Genomic DNA, 19,064 nt, shown 5'->3' with positions numbered 1-19,064 from the left:
CGCTGTGGCACAGAAGCGGCGCATGTTTGCCCGACGTGCGCGTGCGTCGGAGAAGCACCTGGGCAGTGTGTGCCGTTTGTGAGGAGAAGCAGCGGAGGAGTGCGAGGCGCAGAGGCGAGGCGGTCCGTCACGCACGCATTCATCACCACAGGCCGCGCATCCGCTCCCACTCACGCCGTGACCGCGGCCACCTCACGCAAAGAACACGAGGATCATCTCAATCGTCTGCAGGCACCACGCAGCCACAAAGAGACCGAAAGAACCGGCGTAGTTGAAGCCGTCCTTTATCTTGATCTTCGTCTCCACGCCAAAAGAGGAGACAGAGTACTTCTTGTAGTACACACCGGCCTGGCACGCCCACACAATCAGCGTCGTGATGAAGGCGATGACCGAGAACACACCAGGGATGATGCGCGACAGGCACTTGCACACCAGCAGTACCGACATAATCATCGACACGAGCGCCAAGAAGATGGAGATGATTGCAAAGGCGGCGGCGGCATTCATTGTGGAGCGGATGTTGGACGTCGGGAAGCCCTTGTTTGGCAGCTTATCCGGGTTCGCCTTGTGTGCGCCACAGCGCTTGTAGCCCCACATGGAGTAGCACAGCCGCGGCGACGTATTGACCTTCGACTTGTACACGTCGATGGGCGTGCCAACGACGCAGAAGAGGAAGATGATCGCCTCCAATATGAGGCAGATGATAGCAATAATCACGCTGGCGCCACCGCTGTTCTTCTCTGCCCTTTTCTCTTCCTTTTCTTCTTCCTTCTTCTGCTGTGCCTCTTCATCCTCCGGGTTGGGGGAGGGCTTGCTGTGCTCGGAGTTCGCCATGGTGGATGCAACGGCTGCTGTTGCGGATAACGATTATGCGCAGCTGCGGGGGTGTGTAAGGATTGCTGTGTTCCTTGGCGGTGTACGAAGCGAGCGGGTTTGGACGGCTGTGACTGAGAAGCGGTGCTCGTAAGCAAATAGGGAGGTAGAACCTGGGAAAAAGAGAGAGGAAAACAAAAACAAAACTAGCAAATCGTGGTTTTCTTTTGCTGGTATTGCCGTGGAAGGAAAATGTGAGGGAGGCGAGGGGGCGATGCAGGTGATCTCTGCGTGGCTTGTTCTATCTTCTGTGGTATGGGGAGGAGAAATCGCAAAGCAAATGAAGCGGAGGCGTGGGTGTGTGGTCATCCACAGCACGGAGAAGGCGCGTTGATGGAACAGGAGAAGGAAAAAGGAAGGCCACGAAGGAAGTCGACGATGGAAGGAAGAGAAAAGTTTTGCAAAAGGGAAATAACAGAGAAACCAGTCCACTTGTGAAACTCTACTTATGTGGCTGGGGTGCAGGATGAGGTCGAATACAGAGTGAACATAGAACGATGTCAAGCGCGGTATACCGCACAACACGCCACGTCTTCGTCTGCTCTCCCCTCACTTGCCCACATAGGTGCGCTTCCTGCGACATGAAAAAAAACTTCAAAAACTGCTGGAACCGGGTTGCGTTCCTGATTACTGGATGAGTGTGGTTATGGAGAAGGCTCCAGTTTCTCTCGTTGGTTTGCTTGTTTTTTGTTTAATCTGTCGTCGCTTTGAGATTGGGTTCTTTTCTTTTTGAAGAAAATGAGAAGTATTCAAGGGTACTCCAATTGGCCGATCTACCTCCCCCTTCCAGGAGCTCACCCGACGCGAAGGAAGGAAGAGGACGGGGGGAAGCGAGCTGTGCCCTCTCAAACGGGTATGTGTGAGTGTGTGTGTGTGTTGAGGTTAGTGTGTCAAGCCTCGCGTCCGCTTACTGGTGCCACTTTATTTGATATTGCCAAATAAAAATAAAAATGACCTAACTTACATAAACAGGGTAACAGACAATGGTAATTCGTGGGCATATATGGGGAGGGGGGAGGGGAACACAAACAGAACAATGTGAATTCCGCGAGGCTGACGGAAGCGCGCGGAATCAGCGTGCGCAACGAAGCGCACCCTTTTGATAAAATGATCTGTTGCCTCCCATTAAACTATTCTACTGGGTCCTTCCAGGGGCACGCACAGACAGAGACAGAGACACCGACACTGACGCGCACGCACACACACACACACACACACACACTATGACAAATCTACTGGAGGTAATTATTTGGTCTCTTGGGTACCCCGATGATAATAACAAAATAAAACAATAGTGTGAGGCTCACGTTTAGATACATTTTGTTTTTTGAAATCTTTTTTTCCCCACTCACGAACCTCAATAAAAATCTTTTTGAAACAAATGAGGGGAAGCCGCTCCTTTTTCGAAACACTGCTGCAAAAAAAAAGGGGGGGTAGAACAAACGCCCATACGTGTATGGGTCCGTTCTCAGCTCTGTCTCTCGCGGCGAGGGCGCCACACAGCACACTCCGTACTACGCAGTGTTGCGTGACCCATGCACGCTCCTCTATCTTCCACACGTTACGTGACAAAACAATTTAAAAGAAGAAGAAGAGAGCGGAAGTCATAAAAGAAAGTGGAGATGATAATAACGAAAGCAAATCACAAAGAAATTTAAATAGAACTTTTTTTTGCCGTGGCTTTCTTGTGGTTTGATTGACTATTTTAGAAAACGGAAAATATATATTTGAAAAAAGGGCGAAGTACGGATGCAACAGAAACGCGTGGGGGTGTGTTGCAGGCTTGGGCGAGGAGAGAAGAGAAGAGAGCGTGCGTTCGTGAGGGCGAGCCGGAGAACGCAATATCGTACGGGAAAAAAAAAGGAGAGAAAAAAAAAGAATCGGCGACACATTGAAGGCGACGTCAGCGTTTTTTTGTTGTTGTTTGTTTCCTTTCCAAAACAGAGTATTCGCAGACGTCACCCAGAACACATTTAAAAGCCACTAGGGAAAAAGTTCACATAACATCTCGTTTGATTGAATGCGTCCACCTTTTTTTTGTTTATTTTGAATTATTTTCTTCCTCTGTCTACGTTTCCGGCGTACTCGTACACGTCCTCAGAAAAACGGCAACACACGTGCGCATGCGTGTTCACACCCAAGTGAATTGGCAGAGCGCACGTGCCACCTTGAAGGGATCGCGCGCGACGCTGTGGCACAGAAGCGGCGCATGTTTGCCCGACGTGCGCGTGCGTCGGAGAAGCACCTGGGCAGTGTGTGCCGTTTGTGAGGAGAAGCAGCGGAGGAGTGCGAGGCGCAGAGGCGAGGCGGTCCGTCACGCACGCATTCATCACCACAGGCCGCGCATCCGCTCCCACTCACGCCGTGACCGCGGCCACCTCACGCAAAGAACACGAGGATCATCTCAATCGTCTGCAGGCACCACGCAGCCACAAAGAGACCGAAAGAACCGGCGTAGTTGAAGCCGTCCTTTATCTTGATCTTCGTCTCCACGCCAAAAGAGGAGACAGAGTACTTCTTGTAGTACACACCGGCCTGGCACGCCCACACAATCAGCGTCGTGATGAAGGCGATGACCGAGAACACACCAGGGATGATGCGCGACAGGCACTTGCACACCAGCAGTACCGACATAATCATCGACACGAGCGCCAAGAAGATGGAGATGATTGCAAAGGCGGCGGCGGCATTCATTGTGGAGCGGATGTTGGACGTCGGGAAGCCCTTGTTTGGCAGCTTATCCGGGTTCGCCTTGTGTGCGCCACAGCGCTTGTAGCCCCACATGGAGTAGCACAGCCGCGGCGACGTATTGACCTTCGACTTGTACACGTCGATGGGCGTGCCAATGACGCAGAGGAAGAAGACGATCGCCTCCAATATGATGCAGACGACCGCCAGAAGGACACCGGGAAGGCAAATCATGTTCGAAGCGGCAAAGGCGAAGACGCTTACGAAAAGTCGAGGGGATCGAGGAAAATGAGAGGATGCAGCAGCACTCAGAGCGTGGAACTAACGGCAAGAAGAAAAAGCCTACGCGCGATCTCGCCGGCACGCTGCAATTGGGTGAATATGGAGGTGGAGGGGGGAGTTCGTTTGTGCTCCTGTTGTTCGGGAGACGGATAACCGGGGAAGGGGGGCGGGGGGGGGGGGCAATGTGGCTCATCAACGTTTTTAGGCGCCCACGACAACACAAGAAGTCGCACACACACACACACAACGATGGATACGGGTATGAAGCCAGCGAAGAAAGTAGAACGCAGGCGGTAACACAGGTGCACAACATGAACGGTACAGCGATGATTCAGATTATTTAAAAAAAAAAGATAATCAGCAAGAGAGAGGAAGAGGGAGGAAGATGAGGAGGAGAAGCAAAGAAGAAACCTTCACAAAGGCCAACGCGCACTGCCGCTCCGTGAAGTCCACTCAGCCCTACACTTCACAGCGCTCAGCCGACCTGCGGAGATGAACAAAGAAAGCAACAATAGAAGGAGGAGAAGAAAACACGTTCTTCGTGATCCAGCGACGGATGATTCGAAAGACAACAAGAGCAGCTACATATTTCCTTCTTCTTCTTTTTGGGGGTCTTGTTGCGCTTCTCATGCATTATTTTGTTCTTTGCTGTTGTTGGATGAAATCAAGAGGAGCTGCACAACACCACACTCGCAAGACAATGTAACACGCGCCAACCGCACAAAGACAGCGGATACATGGGAGAGAAAAAAAAAGGCAATGAATACGTATACGGAGGTCCGTCCCCCAGCCAAACAGGAAGCGAAGACGAAAAGAAGAAAAGGAAAAGAAAGCTCATCAACGCAACAAGAACTTGGAGTACGGCACGCTGTTTGCCAACGACGTTCAAAACGAATCCATACGGCACTTTCGACAGCACGCACGCACACACACACACACACTCGACATGGTTGCCAAACTCACCTGCCCAGTGAAACACAAAAAGGAAACAGAATCGCCGGTACACCTGCGCCTAACACTTCGACTGTCGTTGGCTTTATTTTGCCCTGTTTAGTAGCCGCCTTTGCACAGGCCCTCGCCACCCATCCAGCGGCCCTCGCTGTCCCTCTTCTTCACAAACGTGTCCGACAGCTCCGTGTGCTTCCAGTACTGCGCCAGCGTCCGAGCAGTCCCCATACCGTAGTACGACTTCCACACGTTGATCTCGCGCGTCGCCGCAGCCATCTCGTCATTCACAATCAGCCGCAACTCCGGCGGCTCCACAGGCGGCAGCGGCTTCAGCGTCTCCTGCCCACTCGCCGTCACGTAGCCGCGCGACACCAACTCCTGTACCCACGGCTGGGCACGACGCAGCAGATAGAGGGTGCGGCGCTCCGACAGAATGCGGCGCCGTGCCTCGACTTCTTTCATAACAGCAAAGTACTTCGGCGTATTATCCCTTCCGTAGTGGTGGAAGACGTCCGACTCCGCAGGGCCGTAGATGTCCCAGCCACCCGTCCACATCCGCGCAGAAAACAGCACCTCCTCGCCATCAAACAGGTACGGCAGGAAGGGGTCGAAGGGCGTGTCCAGCACGTACTGCGCATCGCCAAACATGAAACCAGCCGCGGCAAAGCCTTGCAAGATTGGACGCTTCTCGACGCGCCGCCAACGCGCACCCAGCTTCGGCATCCCATTCGCCAGCACCTGCGCCGTGCACATCAACATAAAGTCACGCTTGCCGTATTCTTCTCGCTCATGGCCCTCGCGATAGCCGTTCGGGTAGTAGGACAGCACGCCGGGCGTCGGCAGCTGGAAGATGCGCGTGATCAGCTTCGCATCCCAGTGCACAGAGAAGCGCGTGTGGCTGTCCACAACCATGAAGTAGTCCTGGTCGAAGAAGAAGAGACTCGTGATGTAGCGGCCAAACGTCGGCCCACGCGCCAGCTCCGGCAGCGTCACACGCGTCGTCACGCGGCACCCGGCCAGCGCGCGCGACGGCTGCTGCTGCAGCCCACCGCGGCCTCGCCGAAACACCGTCCCGCCAGTCGCCTCGCGCTTCACGTCGTCCTCGTGCAGCAGCAGGCGGTCACGCAGCGTCTCGAGCTCGCCGGCCACGCAGGACAGGCGCTCCTCCGCGTAGGAAGGGTGGAGGAAGATGCCCGCGGGGTACGGCGCGGACGGGATCGGGTTGGATGCGTTCATCGCGACGTCCACGTCGAGGATAGTCCGCGGGAACACCACGTCTGCCCAGGTCAGCGGCCGCAGCTCCACGTGGAGGCCCGCCGGTGCGTGCTCGCCGTACAGCAGACGGCGTGCTTCTCCGCTGGCCAGGTCATCGACCTGTAAGTAGGCAAGGCAGCTCGCATCGGAGGCTTTGCGCTCCTCGCTGATGCCAACGTACAGACGGTGCGGCGCCACGGCCATCTCGTAGAGGTCGCGCAACGTGGTGGCGCATTCGTGATCGCGAAACGCCGCGAGCGAGGTAAAAATCGATGCGTGCTGCAGAGCATCGCGGTCCTCCGGCGCAGCCCAGGCGGGGATCGTGAACGCGTCCATTGGTTGATAGATGGACTCCCACTTTCGGTAATCCGCACGGTGGTGTCGCACCGTGATGGTCGGCGTGACGTAGGCAAGGGTGCCCGACTTGGCGAGGGCGACGATGCCCTGCGTCGCGGGCGCACGCCACGCCGTACCGGGCGGGTGAGATCCGACGAGCGCTTGAAAAACGATGTGGTCAGTTCCTGCGGGATCTGCTGACGCCGGCCCGGCGGTTACCCACGGCTTCTGGAATCCGCCCCGACTCACCTCCGTGCCTTTCGTTGTCGTCGTGGTGGTTGTGGCGACGACTGCGGTTGGATTGGTGGGCACGATGGAAGTAAAGGCTTGCTGAGTGCGAGTTCCCGTCGGGCCCGCGGTGGGGAGTCGCGGACCCATGCCCGTCTCCGCCAGTGTCGTGCTAGGGAGCGGCGGGCGCGTCACCACGCGGTCAACGCGGAAAAGGATAAAAATGAAAAGAACAAGGACGAGGCCGACGCAGGCGAGTAGCGTCTTGCGTCGCGCCGAGACGCGTCGCCGCGGTCCGCGCAGTGGCCGCTTCAGCAAGCTAGGGGTGCTACCAAAATCCTGCATGATTTGCCGTTTGCTTCAGGCGACAAGTGCGTTTTGCGTACGGCACGATGCACTCCACGTTCACTTCGCTTGAGTTCTTCGCTGCTGCTGCTGCTGCTGCTTTTTATTATTATTATCATTTATTGATTAATAAGATTGTTTTACAAATAGGAAAGACCGGAGAGAGAGAGAGGAGGGAGAAGAGACGCGATGCGGAAACGAAGGAAGGGAGGGACTCCATCGAAAAGCGGAGGCGGTGCTGCAGCGGGTAAAACTCAGCCAAACGTAGAAGAAGAAAAATTAAAAAAGAGATACACACACACGCACACGCAATCACTACGCAGTCTCAAAGAAAGCACAGATGTTTATGTTTGCGTGTGTTCGTTCAAGGTTACGTTGCATGGGGGCGGAAACGCAGCTTGAATAACACTGGCATACACGCACGCAAAGGGCAATAGAGTCACATTTTGGGGAGGTTACGTGTTTTCCTTCTTTTCAATGGTACTTCGTACTGTTGACGGGGGCCTTTCCTTCGCTCTCTCGCTCTTTCTCTCTGTCCGAACTGGGGGGGGAGAACACGCGCGCATGAAGCTCGAAGCGCTCCGCCGCAACCCGACACTGTTAAAAGGAAAAGGAAAAGTATTAGTCAATGAAAAAAAGAATTGATTCGTTCTTTATACAATGCAGCTTCTAAAAGCAAAAAGGGGAAAAAACAAGGGTTTGGAAGAGATTGTCAACAGGCATCTGGCCGATAGGTCCATCCACTTGTGCGTCGATGTGAAAGCACGAGGACCGGGGAACATACACACACACACACACATACACACACACGAACACACCGTACTCCCAACTCGGAACACATTCAGACGAATGCATCCCTTCCGTAATCGTCCACGGTGCATGGGGAGTGGGGCAGCACGCCACATCAACATATATATATTAGGAGAAAGTGTAAACTTGGTGATGCGGCTTCGCCGCACATCGCGCAAGCGGGAAACAAAAGCGTGCAGAGGAAGGGGGAAAAACAAAAACAAAGCATTGTACGGCTCACAAGCCCGCGGCATTCAATCATCCGAAAGTGATGGCACAACCGCTCCAACCGGTAGAGCCGATGCCTCTTCTCAAATCCACCACAACCACCACCTACGACCTCCTTCCTGTATCTTGAAAGCAGTTCCTCCTTTTGCATGGTGGCGTACGTGGACATCTCTCTGCTAGTCCGCCTTTGCACAGGCCCTCGCCACCCATCCAGCGGCCCTCGCTGTCCCTCTTCTTCACAAACGTGTCCGACAGCTCCGTGTGCTTCCAGTACTGCGCCAGCGTCCGAGCAGTCCCCATACCGTAGTACGACTTCCACACGTTGATCTCGCGCGTCGCCGCAGCCATCTCGTCATTCACAATCAGCCGCAACTCCGGCGGCTCCACAGGCGGCAGCGGCTTCAGCGTCTCCTGCCCACTCGCCGTCACGTAGCCGCGCGACACCAACTCCTGTACCCACGGCTGGGCACGACGCAGCAGATAGAGGGTGCGGCGCTCCGACAGAATGCGGCGCCGTGCCTCGACTTCTTTCATAACAGCAAAGTACTTCGGCGTATTATCCCTTCCGTAGTGGTGGAAGACGTCCGACTCCGCAGGGCCGTAGATGTCCCAGCCACCCGTCCACATCCGCGCAGAAAACAGCACCTCCTCGCCATCAAACAGGTACGGCAGGAAGGGGTCGAAGGGCGTGTCCAGCACGTACTGCGCATCGCCAAACATGAAACCAGCCGCGGCAAAGCCTTGCAAGATTGGACGCTTCTCGACGCGCCGCCAACGCGCACCCAGCTTCGGCATCCCATTCGCCAGCACCTGCGCCGTGCACATCAACATAAAGTCACGCTTGCCGTATTCTTCTCGCTCATGGCCCTCGCGATAGCCGTTCGGGTAGTAGGACAGCACGCCGGGCGTCGGCAGCTGGAAGATGCGCGTGATCAGCTTCGCATCCCAGTGCACAGAGAAGCGCGTGTGGCTGTCCACAACCATGAAGTAGTCCTGGTCGAAGAAGAAGAGACTCGTGATGTAGCGGCCAAACGTCGGCCCACGCGCCAGCTCCGGCAGCGTCACACGCGTCGTCACGCGGCACCCGGCCAGCGCGCGCGACGGCTGCTGCTGCAGCCCACCGCGGCCTCGCCGAAACACCGTCCCGCCAGTCGCCTCGCGCTTCACGTCGTCCTCGTGCAGCAGCAGGCGGTCACGCAGCGTCTCGAGCTCGCCGGCCACGCAGGACAGGCGCTCCTCCGCGTAGGAAGGGTGGAGGAAGATGCCCGCGGGGTACGGCGCGGACGGGATCGGGTTGGATGCGTTCATCGCGACGTCCACGTCGAGGATAGTCCGCGGGAACACCACGTCTGCCCAGGTCAGCGGCCGCAGCTCCACGTGGAGGCCCGCCGGTGCGTGCTCGCCGTACAGCAGACGGCGTGCTTCTCCGGCCGAAAACTCGTCCGCACCGAAGGGCGCGAGACAGCTCCGATCCGAGTCCGTCCGCTCCTCGCTGATGCCAACGTACAGACGGTGCGGCGCCACGGCCATCTCGTAGAGGTCGCGCAGCGTCGCAGCGCACTCCCGATCGCGGAAGGACGCGAGCGAGGTAAAAATCGATGCGTGCTGCAGAGCATCGCGGTCCTCCGGCGCAGCCCAGGCGGGGATCGTGTACGTGTCATTAGCGTCATACACAGAATCCCACTTTTGATAGCTGCCGCGGCGGTGGCGCGCGTACGTGGTCGGCTTTTCCAGCAGAACAGACCCCGACTTGGCGAGGGCGACGATGCCCTGCGTCGCGGGCGCACGCCACGCCGTGCCGGGCAGGCGTCCTTCCGCGACGGAGTCGAAGGACGGCACGTCAGACGCTTTCGTCAGCCACGGCTTCTCCAGCACACCGTTACCGGTGTTCAAGGACGGTGCGCTGGTCCAGCTCGTGGAGAAGAGCGCCAACAGGAAGACACCTGCACATATGAAGAGGCAAAGGAGAACTACCACCTTTAGGCGGCGTGCGGTGAAGCGGCGGCGTGCACCACGCAGAGGCCGCCTCAACAGGTTCGAGGATCGATAGTTGTGCATGATGAGCGTCGATAGCCGTGAGGGAGAAGAAAGAACAAATAGAGAAAAGGTGCAGACCAAAAGAAGACGAACACAATATATATTTAAATATTTTCTCCTAAAGGATGCAGCCAAGCAATGATGCGACACCAGTGATATTGTATCGTGTGTGTGGGTGAGTGAGTGAGTGAGTGTTCTGTGAACCGCTGATGGAGGTCATATAGTACGAAGGTGGTGCGGCGGTGGCTTTCCCATACCAGAAGAAAAAAGGCGTGGAAAAGCGGCGACGCCAGTCCACGGATGAGCCAGCAGAAGAAGAAGCCAGTAGGTACCTGTACAATGCAGCTTGGAAAAAATAAGGGGAGGGGAGGAGGGGAGAAGGAGCTTTTTAAAGTCTGGCACTGTTTGGACTTACTGGAGTTCGAGCACGGATGGATAGCAACGATGCGAACGAATGAGGCGTCAAAAAAAAAAACCCCGTTGAGGGTGGCCAAAGGGGGGAGTTATTCTGCGGCACCTGAGGAGAGAAATGGAGGATGAGCTGTACTGACACGCCCATCTCGATCCCCTCCCCCTCCCCCCCGTCGTCCATCACCGGTGATGTCGCGGTTGGTTTACTGTAGGTACGCAACCGACTAGTCAAGAGGGGGGCTGGAAGCGCTGAGACAGCAACGGGAAGACAAGAAAGTCTGCATCCTGCGACAGTACAAGCGAGAGAGTACACGCACGTTACGTGTGTGTGTGTGTGTGTGTGTCTGCACCGTTACCCAAGAAGAGACAGATAATATCAGCAAAAAAAGCAACGATGTGGCACAGTGTAAAACAAAAAGTTAATGCATCCCGGAACAAGAGAGATTGGAAGCACAGGCAACAACGGGCCAGCAGACGTGCATGTTAAGAAAAAAGCGAAGAAGGAAACAGAAGGGGACACATTGATGCAGTGACCTTCGACCGGTAAATAGCTTTCCCCACTGAGGGGGTGGGGGGTGTCAAGTGTCCGTCGACTGACGTCTTTTCGACTATTCAGCAGACTTCACCGGCTCAGCCGCAGCAGACGCAGGCGCGTGCATCGCCTCGCCACGCTCCCTCTGCAGCACCACCTCCGCGACGATATCATCGTACAGATCTTTCGGAAGGGAGTGGCCCATGCGCGCAAAGGAGACGAGCTTCGACCCATCCACCAGCCGAGCCAGCTGCAGCCCGTTCTCAAACGGCACCATCGTATCCGCCATGCCGTGCACAATAAGAGTCGGAATGCCGCGGAGCTGCCGCAAGCCGTCCTCGCGGCTCTCCGCACGTTGAACTGCCCAAATCTGCCGCAACACACCATCGCCGTCTTCCGGGCAGCGGCTGAGGGTTAGTTGAGCCGTCGTACGGGCTGCCGCCTCGTCCAACTCGTAGTCACCCGTGTACAGAGCCGCCATCTGCACCTTAAAGTTGACTTGATCCTCTAGCGAGTTGCTGGCCGGTTCGCGCAGCATGGCCAAAGACATCTTAAACGTCTGCGGCTTCACCTTCGGACCGCCGCTGTGCGAGTACACGATCGTCAGACTCTTCACCCGCTCGGGGTGGCGCAGCGCCATGCACTGCACAATCATCCCTCCCATCGACGTACCGAGGATGTGCGCCTTCTCAATCCCAAGCGCTGTCAGCAGGTTCATGCCGTCCTCGGCCATGTCGTATAGCGTGTAGGGCGGCTGACCCTCGCCAAGCGAGGCCCAGGACGGCAGAACCATGCGAGCGATGAACACCGTCGGGCATCCATCCAGGTGTGTCGACAGCCCCACATCGCGATTGTCGTAGCACACCACGTAGAAGCCGGAGCCAGCAAGACCTTGAATGAAGTCGACTTTCCAATGCCAAGAGGTGCCGCCCAGACCCATCACCAGCAACAGGCACGGGTCCTTGGGATTGCCAAAGGTGCGGTAGCAGATGCTGATCTCTCGACCCGTACTGGCGCAGCGGCCCACCTTCACGAACTTGTCGTCTGGCAGCGGACGCGTATTGCGCTTAACGGAGGGGTCCGATGGCGCAGTCGAAGTCAACGGAGGATTTGTCGGATTGGGAGTCGCCATTGTCGTTTCGTATCGGATTCGTTTCGATATGTCCACCGTGGGTTGGGTCTGTGTGGATGCGTGTGGATGTGTTGTATGTGAGGAAACCACCAGCGCAGTGAATGTAGCTATTCAGTGTGTATTGAAGCCGTCCTTTGCGATCGCTTAATAGAAATAGTAATAGTAATAGAAGAGAACAGAGAGGAAGAAGAGCGCTACGGGATAACGAAGACAACGAGCAGCATAAAAGGAAAAAGGGAAAAAGAAGCAGCTGGTGCACTTTGCCGCCTTCACGGCTCCTTTAGTGCACAATCAAAAGACGGAAGTCTTCTGCGCGTGATCGGGCGTGGGACTGCGCCTTCGCAGTGGCGTCGTGCTTCGCATTTGGTGGTTTGTGCAAACCACCATTCACAGCATCAGCAGTCTGCTTTGCGTTTGTTTTTTGGCAGGTCGCATCCGTGGCCAATTTCCTCCTCCTGTCTTTTCATGGCGTTCATCGCGGCTCCGCTCCACACCCCACAGAAAGGCAGAGGGAGGGAAAATGGTCGGTGGACCTGCGTACGACTGTGGCCGCGATAAGTGCGTCCACCAACAATGAAGATAAGAGAAGTGCCGCGGCAGCAGACAACCCAGAAAGCGAAAAAAAAAAACCAAGACGGTCACTAAGACAGTAATTACAGCACACACGCACATACACACAAAGTAACACGTGTCTTGGGCCGCAACGGCTATCAGAGCGAATGACGAAAACAACGAGGCCATCCCAAAGCCAGCAATATTCGTATGGTTAGTCATCGACGGCAACGACGCGAGGGTGGTCGTTCCATTAAGCACCTGAAAAAGAAGAACAATAGTATATATATATATATACGCATAGTTTTCTGTCGTCGCTAGCAATGACAAGAACGGAGAGAGAGGGGGCGTGGGCGACGCTGTTTGCTCCGCAACGCGCGCTGGCTTCCGCGTTCTCAACGGGTGCCTTGTGAAATAAGAAAGGAAGGGGGGAGAAACACCGCTTCGTATCAGTGGCGCTTCTCCTGTGCGCTGAAGGTCGATGCTTCGCTTGGCGCAGCGGACGCAGGCGCGTGCATCGCCTCGCCACGCTCCCTCTGCAGCACCACCTCCGCGACGATATCATCGTACAGATCTTTCGGAAGGGAGTGGCCCATGCGCGCAAAGGAGACGAGCTTCGACCCATCCACCAGCCGAGCCAGCTGCAGCCCGTTCTCAAACGGCACCATCGTATCCGCCATGCCGTGCACAATAAGAGTCGGAATGCCGCGGAGATTACGGAGTCCTTTGACGCGGCTCTTTGCACGTTGAACTGCCCAAATCTGCCGCAGCACACCATCGCCGTCTTCCGGGCAGCGGCTGAGGGTGGTGAGGCCCATCTTTCGTGTCATTTCCTCGTCCAACTCGTAGTCACCCGTGAAGAGTCGCGTCATCTGCACCTTAAAGTTGACTTGATCCTCTAGCGAGTTGCTGGCCGGTTCGCGCAGCATGGCCAAAGACATCTTAAACGTCTGCGGCTTCACCTTCGGACCGCCGCTGTGCGAGTACACGATCGTCAGACTCTTCACCCGCTCGGGGTGGCGCAGCGCCATGCACTGCACAATCATCCCTCCCATCGACTCGCCGAGGATGTGCGCCTTCTCAATCCCAAGCGCTGTCAGCAGGTTCATGCCGTCCTCGGCCATGTCGTATAGCGTGTAGGGCGGCTGACCCTCGCCAAGCGAGGCCCAGGACGGCAGAACCATGCGAGCGATGAACACCGTCGGGCATCCATCCAGGTGTGTCGACAGCCCCACATCGCGATTGTCGTAGCACACCACGTAGAAGCCGGCACTCACGAAGCGCTGCACCAGCGGTTCTCCCCATTGCAGTCCGCAGCCGCCCAGACCCATCACCAGCAACAGGCACGGGTCCTTGGGATTGCCAACGGTGCGGTAGCAGATGCTGATCTCTCGACCCGTACTGGCGCAGCGGCCCACCTTCACGAACTTGTCGTCTGGCAGCGGCGATCCTCGTCTCTTGGGCGGCACCTCCGCCGAGGCACTGGCCACCGCGGGCGCCACGGGGTTCGGAGCAGCCATGTGTAGACCGGCGCAAAAATAAGCTTGAAGGATAAACGCAAAAAAAAAGGAAGGGATTCTAACATATACGGCGAAGTGCGCAACAGTGCAGTGAGGCCTCTACCGCATCACACGAAGGAAAATAGAATGTAAAAAAAAGAAGCGCAACGATGTGTCTTGCAGTGACCAATGTACCGGGTATCCTTCCTTTGCTGGTGTTGGGTGTTCGGTGCTGGGGAGGGAACGGAAGACTGCTTTTACGGTGTCTTCTCGCTTGCGTGCCTCGGCTGCCGAACGATGACACAGCAAAGAGTGGGGGGAAAGGGAGAGGGGGAAGGGGAGAGAGGGGAGGGGGTGCTGTGGCTTAACACCCTACTAAGAGCAGAAGAAGAAATAAAAGATGAAAGAAAGAAAGCAAGAGAGAACGAAGTGAAGATGATGAAAGACAGGGAATAAAAAAGAAGCAGAGAAAGAAGCGTGCCAGCGAAGATCAGCCATTGGCTATCACCCACGAACACCCTTTGCACCCTGCGCGGAATCATTCACCTCGAAAAGAGAATGAGGAATGAGGAATAAGGCTTCCTTCTTCTCTTCCTTTGGAATTAGCGATAAGATGTTGAAAATACAATAACAACCCAGCGTGGTCGAGAGATGCCATCTTACGGAGGTTTCGGAAATATTTTCTTTCCCTTCCTACCATAGTATTACTTTTTTGTTTATTGTCCGGATTATCTTTAGTGGCTTTTATACGTTGTACACACAACAGGAATGTTCGACGGAGTCAGAAACAGGAGAAGCGGCACAGGTGCATGGACACAGCAAAAGAAGAAGAGAGGGGAGTGAAAAGAGTGTCCAGGTGGCACACGAGACGTTGAAGACGCGAAATGGATCGAAATTGTATTTAAAAAAAAATGAACTGCGAAAATTTATGCAAAGAGACACACACACAGCAGCGCTGGCACCTCTCTCCCTCATCCCCTCTCCTGCATTGAAAACGTTGTTGTTGTTGTTGTTTTTTTCCGAAGAGTCCGGGGCTCCTGACGTACACGTGCTTGCTAGGTGTTTGCAGTTCTCGTACACGCAGCCCCCCCCCCCCTCCCCTACCCCGATGAGGACGACAGCCCGCCAAACGCGTCTCTCTTTAATTTTTCCTTTTTTTCCTCTTTTCCCGTTTGCGTTTGTGTGCTTGGTTACCAGTCGTTGTGTGTGTGTGTGTGTGTGTGTGTGTGCGTCGATACATAAGACACGCCACGTTCATTCGTTTTACACGGCGCCCCAACGCCCTGTCGCCTCTACTCGATCGACAAGGACACTGACGGCGTGGTCTTGGCGCCGCTGCGGTGGTGCACCGTGATGGGTTGGGCACTCTTACCGGACCCGATTGGCAGCGCCGAGCCCTCGCCAAATACCTTCTGACGCCACCAGCGCGGTGAGGCGCCACGCACGAACTGTAGGAAGCAAAAGGCGTCCTCCATGAGTGCGGCGTCGCGGCCCAGCTCGCCGACGAGCGCCACGGGCGTCTCCGGATCAACCTGCACCGACAGAATGGGGTTGCCAGCGAGGTGAAAGGGCAGGGTCAGGCGCACGCTGCGCATGTCGCCACTCTCGTACGGGTCCGACAGCAGCGGCGTCAGGAAGCAGTCCACATCCATGAACTGCTCCTCCGTCGCCCGCACCACATCGTCGCGGATGCGCAGGGCGCGGTTGTAATCGCGTATCGACAACTTCTGCCCGGCGTGGATCGATTCGACGATGCTCTCCGGCAGCTCCTCTAGCACTCCGGTTAAGCCGGAGAAGGTGTTGGGCCGGTTCGGCGAGGCCGCCCGCTTTGCGTCGAGGGTCAGCGGCGACATCCCGGAGAGAATGTTCAATTCCATCGGGGCATCTGCATCGTGGTCGGCGGCCACTTCATCCTTCGCGGCTGCTGCGGCAGCAGCGGCCTTCCTCTCGGCCTCCTCCGCGGCCTCCTTCGCCCGCACCTCCGCCGCGGCCACCTCCTCCGGCGTCGGCTCCACCGAGGCAGGACGGAACAAGCGCTCAAACGCCTTCGCGAGCTCGTAGCGCGAGATGATCGTCGTCGCCTCAAGCACCTCCTCCATCGTGAAGTCGAAGGCAAGCGGCACGATCTCCAGCTTTTGATTGAAGTGGAGGGCGCTGTGCATGTACACGGCGTCGGTGATGCGCTTGTGGAACTCCGCGGCGGAGCTGTACTTGCCGGTGCAGTAGGTGTTGATCCACTCCGCCGGGTAGCCGACGGCCAACTCAACCTGCGGGGTGTCGAAGGACTGTGCGCCCGTCAGGAGCCGACGAACAAAGCCTGGCCGAGTGGGCTGGCCGAAGTCGTCCGCCATCGCCGCCTCCGCGTTGTAGTCGCGCCAGCCGACGTCGATGTCGGCGATGTGGCCGCGGCGATCCTTCACCGTGTAGTTGTACGGGTTGTGGTCCAGAATCTCCGGCCGGGCGTAGATGGGAGTGTCGTCGGGGTGCTTCGTGGACTCCAGCACGGTGCGGCCGCCCCACCAATTCCCGATGGTCAGCGTCGGGCTGCTCTTTTTGTGGGCGACGTCGGCAGCGGCCTCCGCCGCGGCGGCCGCGGTGGCGCCGGCCGAGAGGTGTCCACCGCCGTCCTCTGCACTCTCCCGTGCCTCCGCTGCCCCGAGCAGCTCCACCGGTGGAATGAGGTGCTTTGCGGCAGAAGACGCAGAAGAGGCGACGTTGTCCGACGCATTGGCGCCGTCTGGACCTGCCGTTGTTGCGGTGTTGGTTCTGTTGGCGCCAGATGATGCTGACCCGCCTCGCTTCGCGGCCGTCTGCTCAAAGTACGCCACCGGGTCGATGGACGCGGTGTACACCTGCCATAGATACATGAGATCATCGACGCGTCGCGCGGACAGGCCCAGCGTCATGGAGGGCATCGTCAGCTCAAAGCGCTCCGTGAAGGTGCCGAAGGTCTGCGCGGTGGGCTTGAAGCCTACGATGTCGTGGTACGCGGCGCACACAATCGACGACGGTCCGTTCAAGGAGCAGCTGATGGCGTAGTGGCACGCGTGCTCAAACACCGCCGTCGAGGACGGCTTCTGTGGTCCAAAGACCGTTCCCTCGCTGAGAGCCAAGGGCGTGCGACAGCACATCTTCCCGATGAACTGCGCGCCCTGCCGCCGCAGCCACGAGATGAGCGGAAACTCCTTGCGCGCGACGTGGTGGAACATCGGGGTGTCGAGGCCGGACCGGGTGTGGAACTCCTGCACATCCAGCGCATCCGACACCGCGACCGCAATGCCGCTCAGCGGGCCGTCGGGGATAAAATTCTGCTTGATGTCCTTCTCCGAGGCGACCTCGACAAAGCAGAACGGCGGCGGGTTCTCGACGTTGGCGACGTGGGCGTCGTGCGCGATGGCGGCGGCGGACATCGACTCCGCCGTGTTACGGCACTCCATCACCGTTTGTCGCTGCTCAGCGACATGGTGGTGCAGCTGCCGCACCATCCGCCGCGTGCTGCTGCGGGAGATGTGCAGACCCGCTGACGAGATCGCGGAGCTCATGGCGGCAGTAACGGAGGAGGTGGTGGTGATGGTGGAGGCAAATAATTTTATTTTCTTTCTTATGAATTTTGCTGCTGCGATGCGCTCTATGCAAAGAACAATAAAAACACACTATTATCGCCTTTGTTTTTTTCGGCTTGTGTTTTGTACTTGGACGCGTTTTGTAGTCGTTCTCGTCTCAGCCTTTTGTAGTTGCTTCGGAGGCGGAAACCCACGAGTCAATTCGAGAGGAAAACAAGAAACAAGAAATAATAGAGATTGGAACACCGGAAAAAACAAAACAACAACAATAATGATAATTAGTAGTAGTAGTAATAGTAATAAGTTTCAACCTCTCCACGTGTGAATTGCACGCCGCCGACTTCCACAGATTCGGTGCAGGACACCCTTACGTCGCAATCAAAACCGAAGAAGAAAAAAAACCCCGCGGGGAAGTGAAGAAATACCTTCACGAGGGTACTACAGAAAGAAACAAATAGAAAGCTACCGAAGTAACACAACAGCAATTTATGAAGAGATGGAGAGAGAAGAAGAAAAAGCACGGGTACCTTTTATTGCATGTAAACCCACTTGCCACGAAGTTACGGTGATGTTTTTCCCTTTTTTCCTTTTGTCCCGTTTTTTTTTTGCGGGGGGGGGGGAATTATTGCTTCGTTTTTTATGCTGATGTGTTTTTTTTTTTTGGTGTAGTCGTTGGTGTTGTTTTGATTTTTGAGAAGTGTGTATACATATGATACTACCACGGACAGCACACGTTTAACTTGCCTTGTCGCTCTTCCTCCCTGATGTACCTCTAATTGAAAGGGGGGGAAAGAGGAAAAACAAAGCAGGCTTTTACAAGTTTTCTGGCCCGTCAAACGCTGTTTTGTTGGTGACGTTTTTTTTCTTCCTTTTTTTTTGGAAGGTTTCGCGTGTCAGCGACACACAAGAAAAGGAAACGAAGGCAGATTTTTAGAAAACAATGAACCGTGCACAAACGAGGAAGGGCGGGAGAAGACGAGGAGAAGAGGAGAAGAGAAAGAATGAGAGAAGGCACAACAAGAAAAGGAAATCCTACATGAAAGTATTTATGCCGGAAGAGTCGCTTCGGTGGCGATTTCGGTGCCCCTGCATCGACGCAGCCGGCGAAGGCGTCAAACACACACACACAGACACACAGAGAGAGAGAAAGAAAGAAAGAGCTAACACGTAAGAAAAGGTAAAGGCGATGAGAAAACAATAAGCGCGTGTATTTGATGTTGCTGATGGTGATGGCAGACACTGCCTCCAAAACTGAACGCAGCGAGTTGAACCTCTTCTTGCAGAAAACAAGGGTGTGGAAGGAAGTCGTTGAAGAGCAAGAACAGGGCGGACGCGTCGAGGACAATGATCGTGGTAGATGAAGACAA

General features: G+C 55.9%; 7 protein-coding genes across 11 annotated transcripts; all 7 read right to left on the bottom strand.

The window, feature by feature from the left end:
* Nucleotides 1-192: 192 nt before the first annotated feature.
* On the bottom strand, nucleotides 193-2,657 carry ABB37_07981 (hypothetical protein; the record flags this gene model as incomplete). 4 transcript variants are annotated; one of them, XM_015806803.1, is made up of 1 exon in its annotated part: nucleotides 193-2,657. In XM_015806803.1, the coding sequence occupies exon 1, from the start codon at nucleotides 832-834 to the stop codon at nucleotides 193-195; it is 642 nt and encodes a 213-aa protein (XP_015654674.1). In that variant the 5' UTR covers nucleotides 835-2,657. The 4 variants fall into 4 exon arrangements, with proteins under 4 accessions (XP_015654674.1, XP_015654675.1, XP_015654676.1 ...); XM_015806804.1 differs by having other exon boundaries at nucleotides 193-1,830; XM_015806805.1 differs by having other exon boundaries at nucleotides 193-1,123.
* A 595-nt stretch (nucleotides 2,658-3,252) lies between these two features.
* Nucleotides 3,253-3,976, bottom strand: ABB37_07980 (amastin-like surface protein-like protein; the record flags this gene model as incomplete). Its single annotated transcript, XM_015806802.1, has 1 exon — nucleotides 3,253-3,976. Exon 1 carries the CDS (start codon nucleotides 3,793-3,795, stop codon nucleotides 3,253-3,255), a length of 543 nt encoding a protein of 180 aa, XP_015654673.1. The 5' UTR covers nucleotides 3,796-3,976.
* Nucleotides 3,977-4,893: 917 nt separating this feature from the next.
* On the bottom strand, nucleotides 4,894-7,055 carry ABB37_07979 (hypothetical protein; the record flags this gene model as incomplete). Its single annotated transcript, XM_015806801.1, has 1 exon — nucleotides 4,894-7,055. The coding sequence occupies exon 1, from the start codon at nucleotides 6,952-6,954 to the stop codon at nucleotides 4,894-4,896; it is 2,061 nt and encodes a 686-aa protein (XP_015654672.1). The 5' UTR covers nucleotides 6,955-7,055.
* A 1,021-nt stretch (nucleotides 7,056-8,076) lies between these two features.
* On the bottom strand, nucleotides 8,077-10,355 carry ABB37_07978 (hypothetical protein; the record flags this gene model as incomplete). Of its 2 annotated transcripts, none has more annotated exons than XM_015806799.1 (1): nucleotides 8,077-10,355. In XM_015806799.1, exon 1 carries the CDS (start codon nucleotides 10,027-10,029, stop codon nucleotides 8,077-8,079), a length of 1,953 nt encoding a protein of 650 aa, XP_015654670.1. In that variant the 5' UTR covers nucleotides 10,030-10,355. The 2 variants fall into 2 exon arrangements, with proteins under 2 accessions (XP_015654670.1, XP_015654671.1); XM_015806800.1 differs by having other exon boundaries at nucleotides 8,077-10,342.
* A 672-nt stretch (nucleotides 10,356-11,027) lies between these two features.
* Nucleotides 11,028-12,228, bottom strand: ABB37_07977 (putative mitochondrial hydrolase, alpha/beta fold family-like protein; the record flags this gene model as incomplete). The annotated part of the gene is made up of 1 exon (XM_015806798.1): nucleotides 11,028-12,228. The coding sequence occupies exon 1, from the start codon at nucleotides 12,081-12,083 to the stop codon at nucleotides 11,028-11,030; it is 1,056 nt and encodes a 351-aa protein (XP_015654669.1). The 5' UTR covers nucleotides 12,084-12,228.
* An 856-nt stretch (nucleotides 12,229-13,084) lies between these two features.
* On the bottom strand, nucleotides 13,085-14,511 carry ABB37_07976 (putative mitochondrial hydrolase, alpha/beta fold family-like protein; the record flags this gene model as incomplete). The annotated part of the gene is made up of 1 exon (XM_015806797.1): nucleotides 13,085-14,511. The coding sequence occupies exon 1, from the start codon at nucleotides 14,153-14,155 to the stop codon at nucleotides 13,085-13,087; it is 1,071 nt and encodes a 356-aa protein (XP_015654668.1). The 5' UTR covers nucleotides 14,156-14,511.
* Nucleotides 14,512-15,426: 915 nt separating this feature from the next.
* ABB37_07975 (hypothetical protein) lies at nucleotides 15,427-18,975 on the bottom strand (the record flags this gene model as incomplete). Its single annotated transcript, XM_015806796.1, has 1 exon — nucleotides 15,427-18,975. The coding sequence occupies exon 1, from the start codon at nucleotides 17,674-17,676 to the stop codon at nucleotides 15,427-15,429; it is 2,250 nt and encodes a 749-aa protein (XP_015654667.1). The 5' UTR covers nucleotides 17,677-18,975.
* Between the last annotated feature and the right edge of the window lie 89 nt (nucleotides 18,976-19,064).

Source organism: Leptomonas pyrrhocoris, assembly GCF_001293395.1.
Source record: "Leptomonas pyrrhocoris isolate H10 chromosome Unknown, whole genome shotgun sequence".
NCBI lineage: Eukaryota > Euglenozoa > Kinetoplastea > Trypanosomatida > Trypanosomatidae > Leptomonas > Leptomonas pyrrhocoris.
This window is presented reverse-complemented; position numbering and strand designations above follow the sequence as displayed.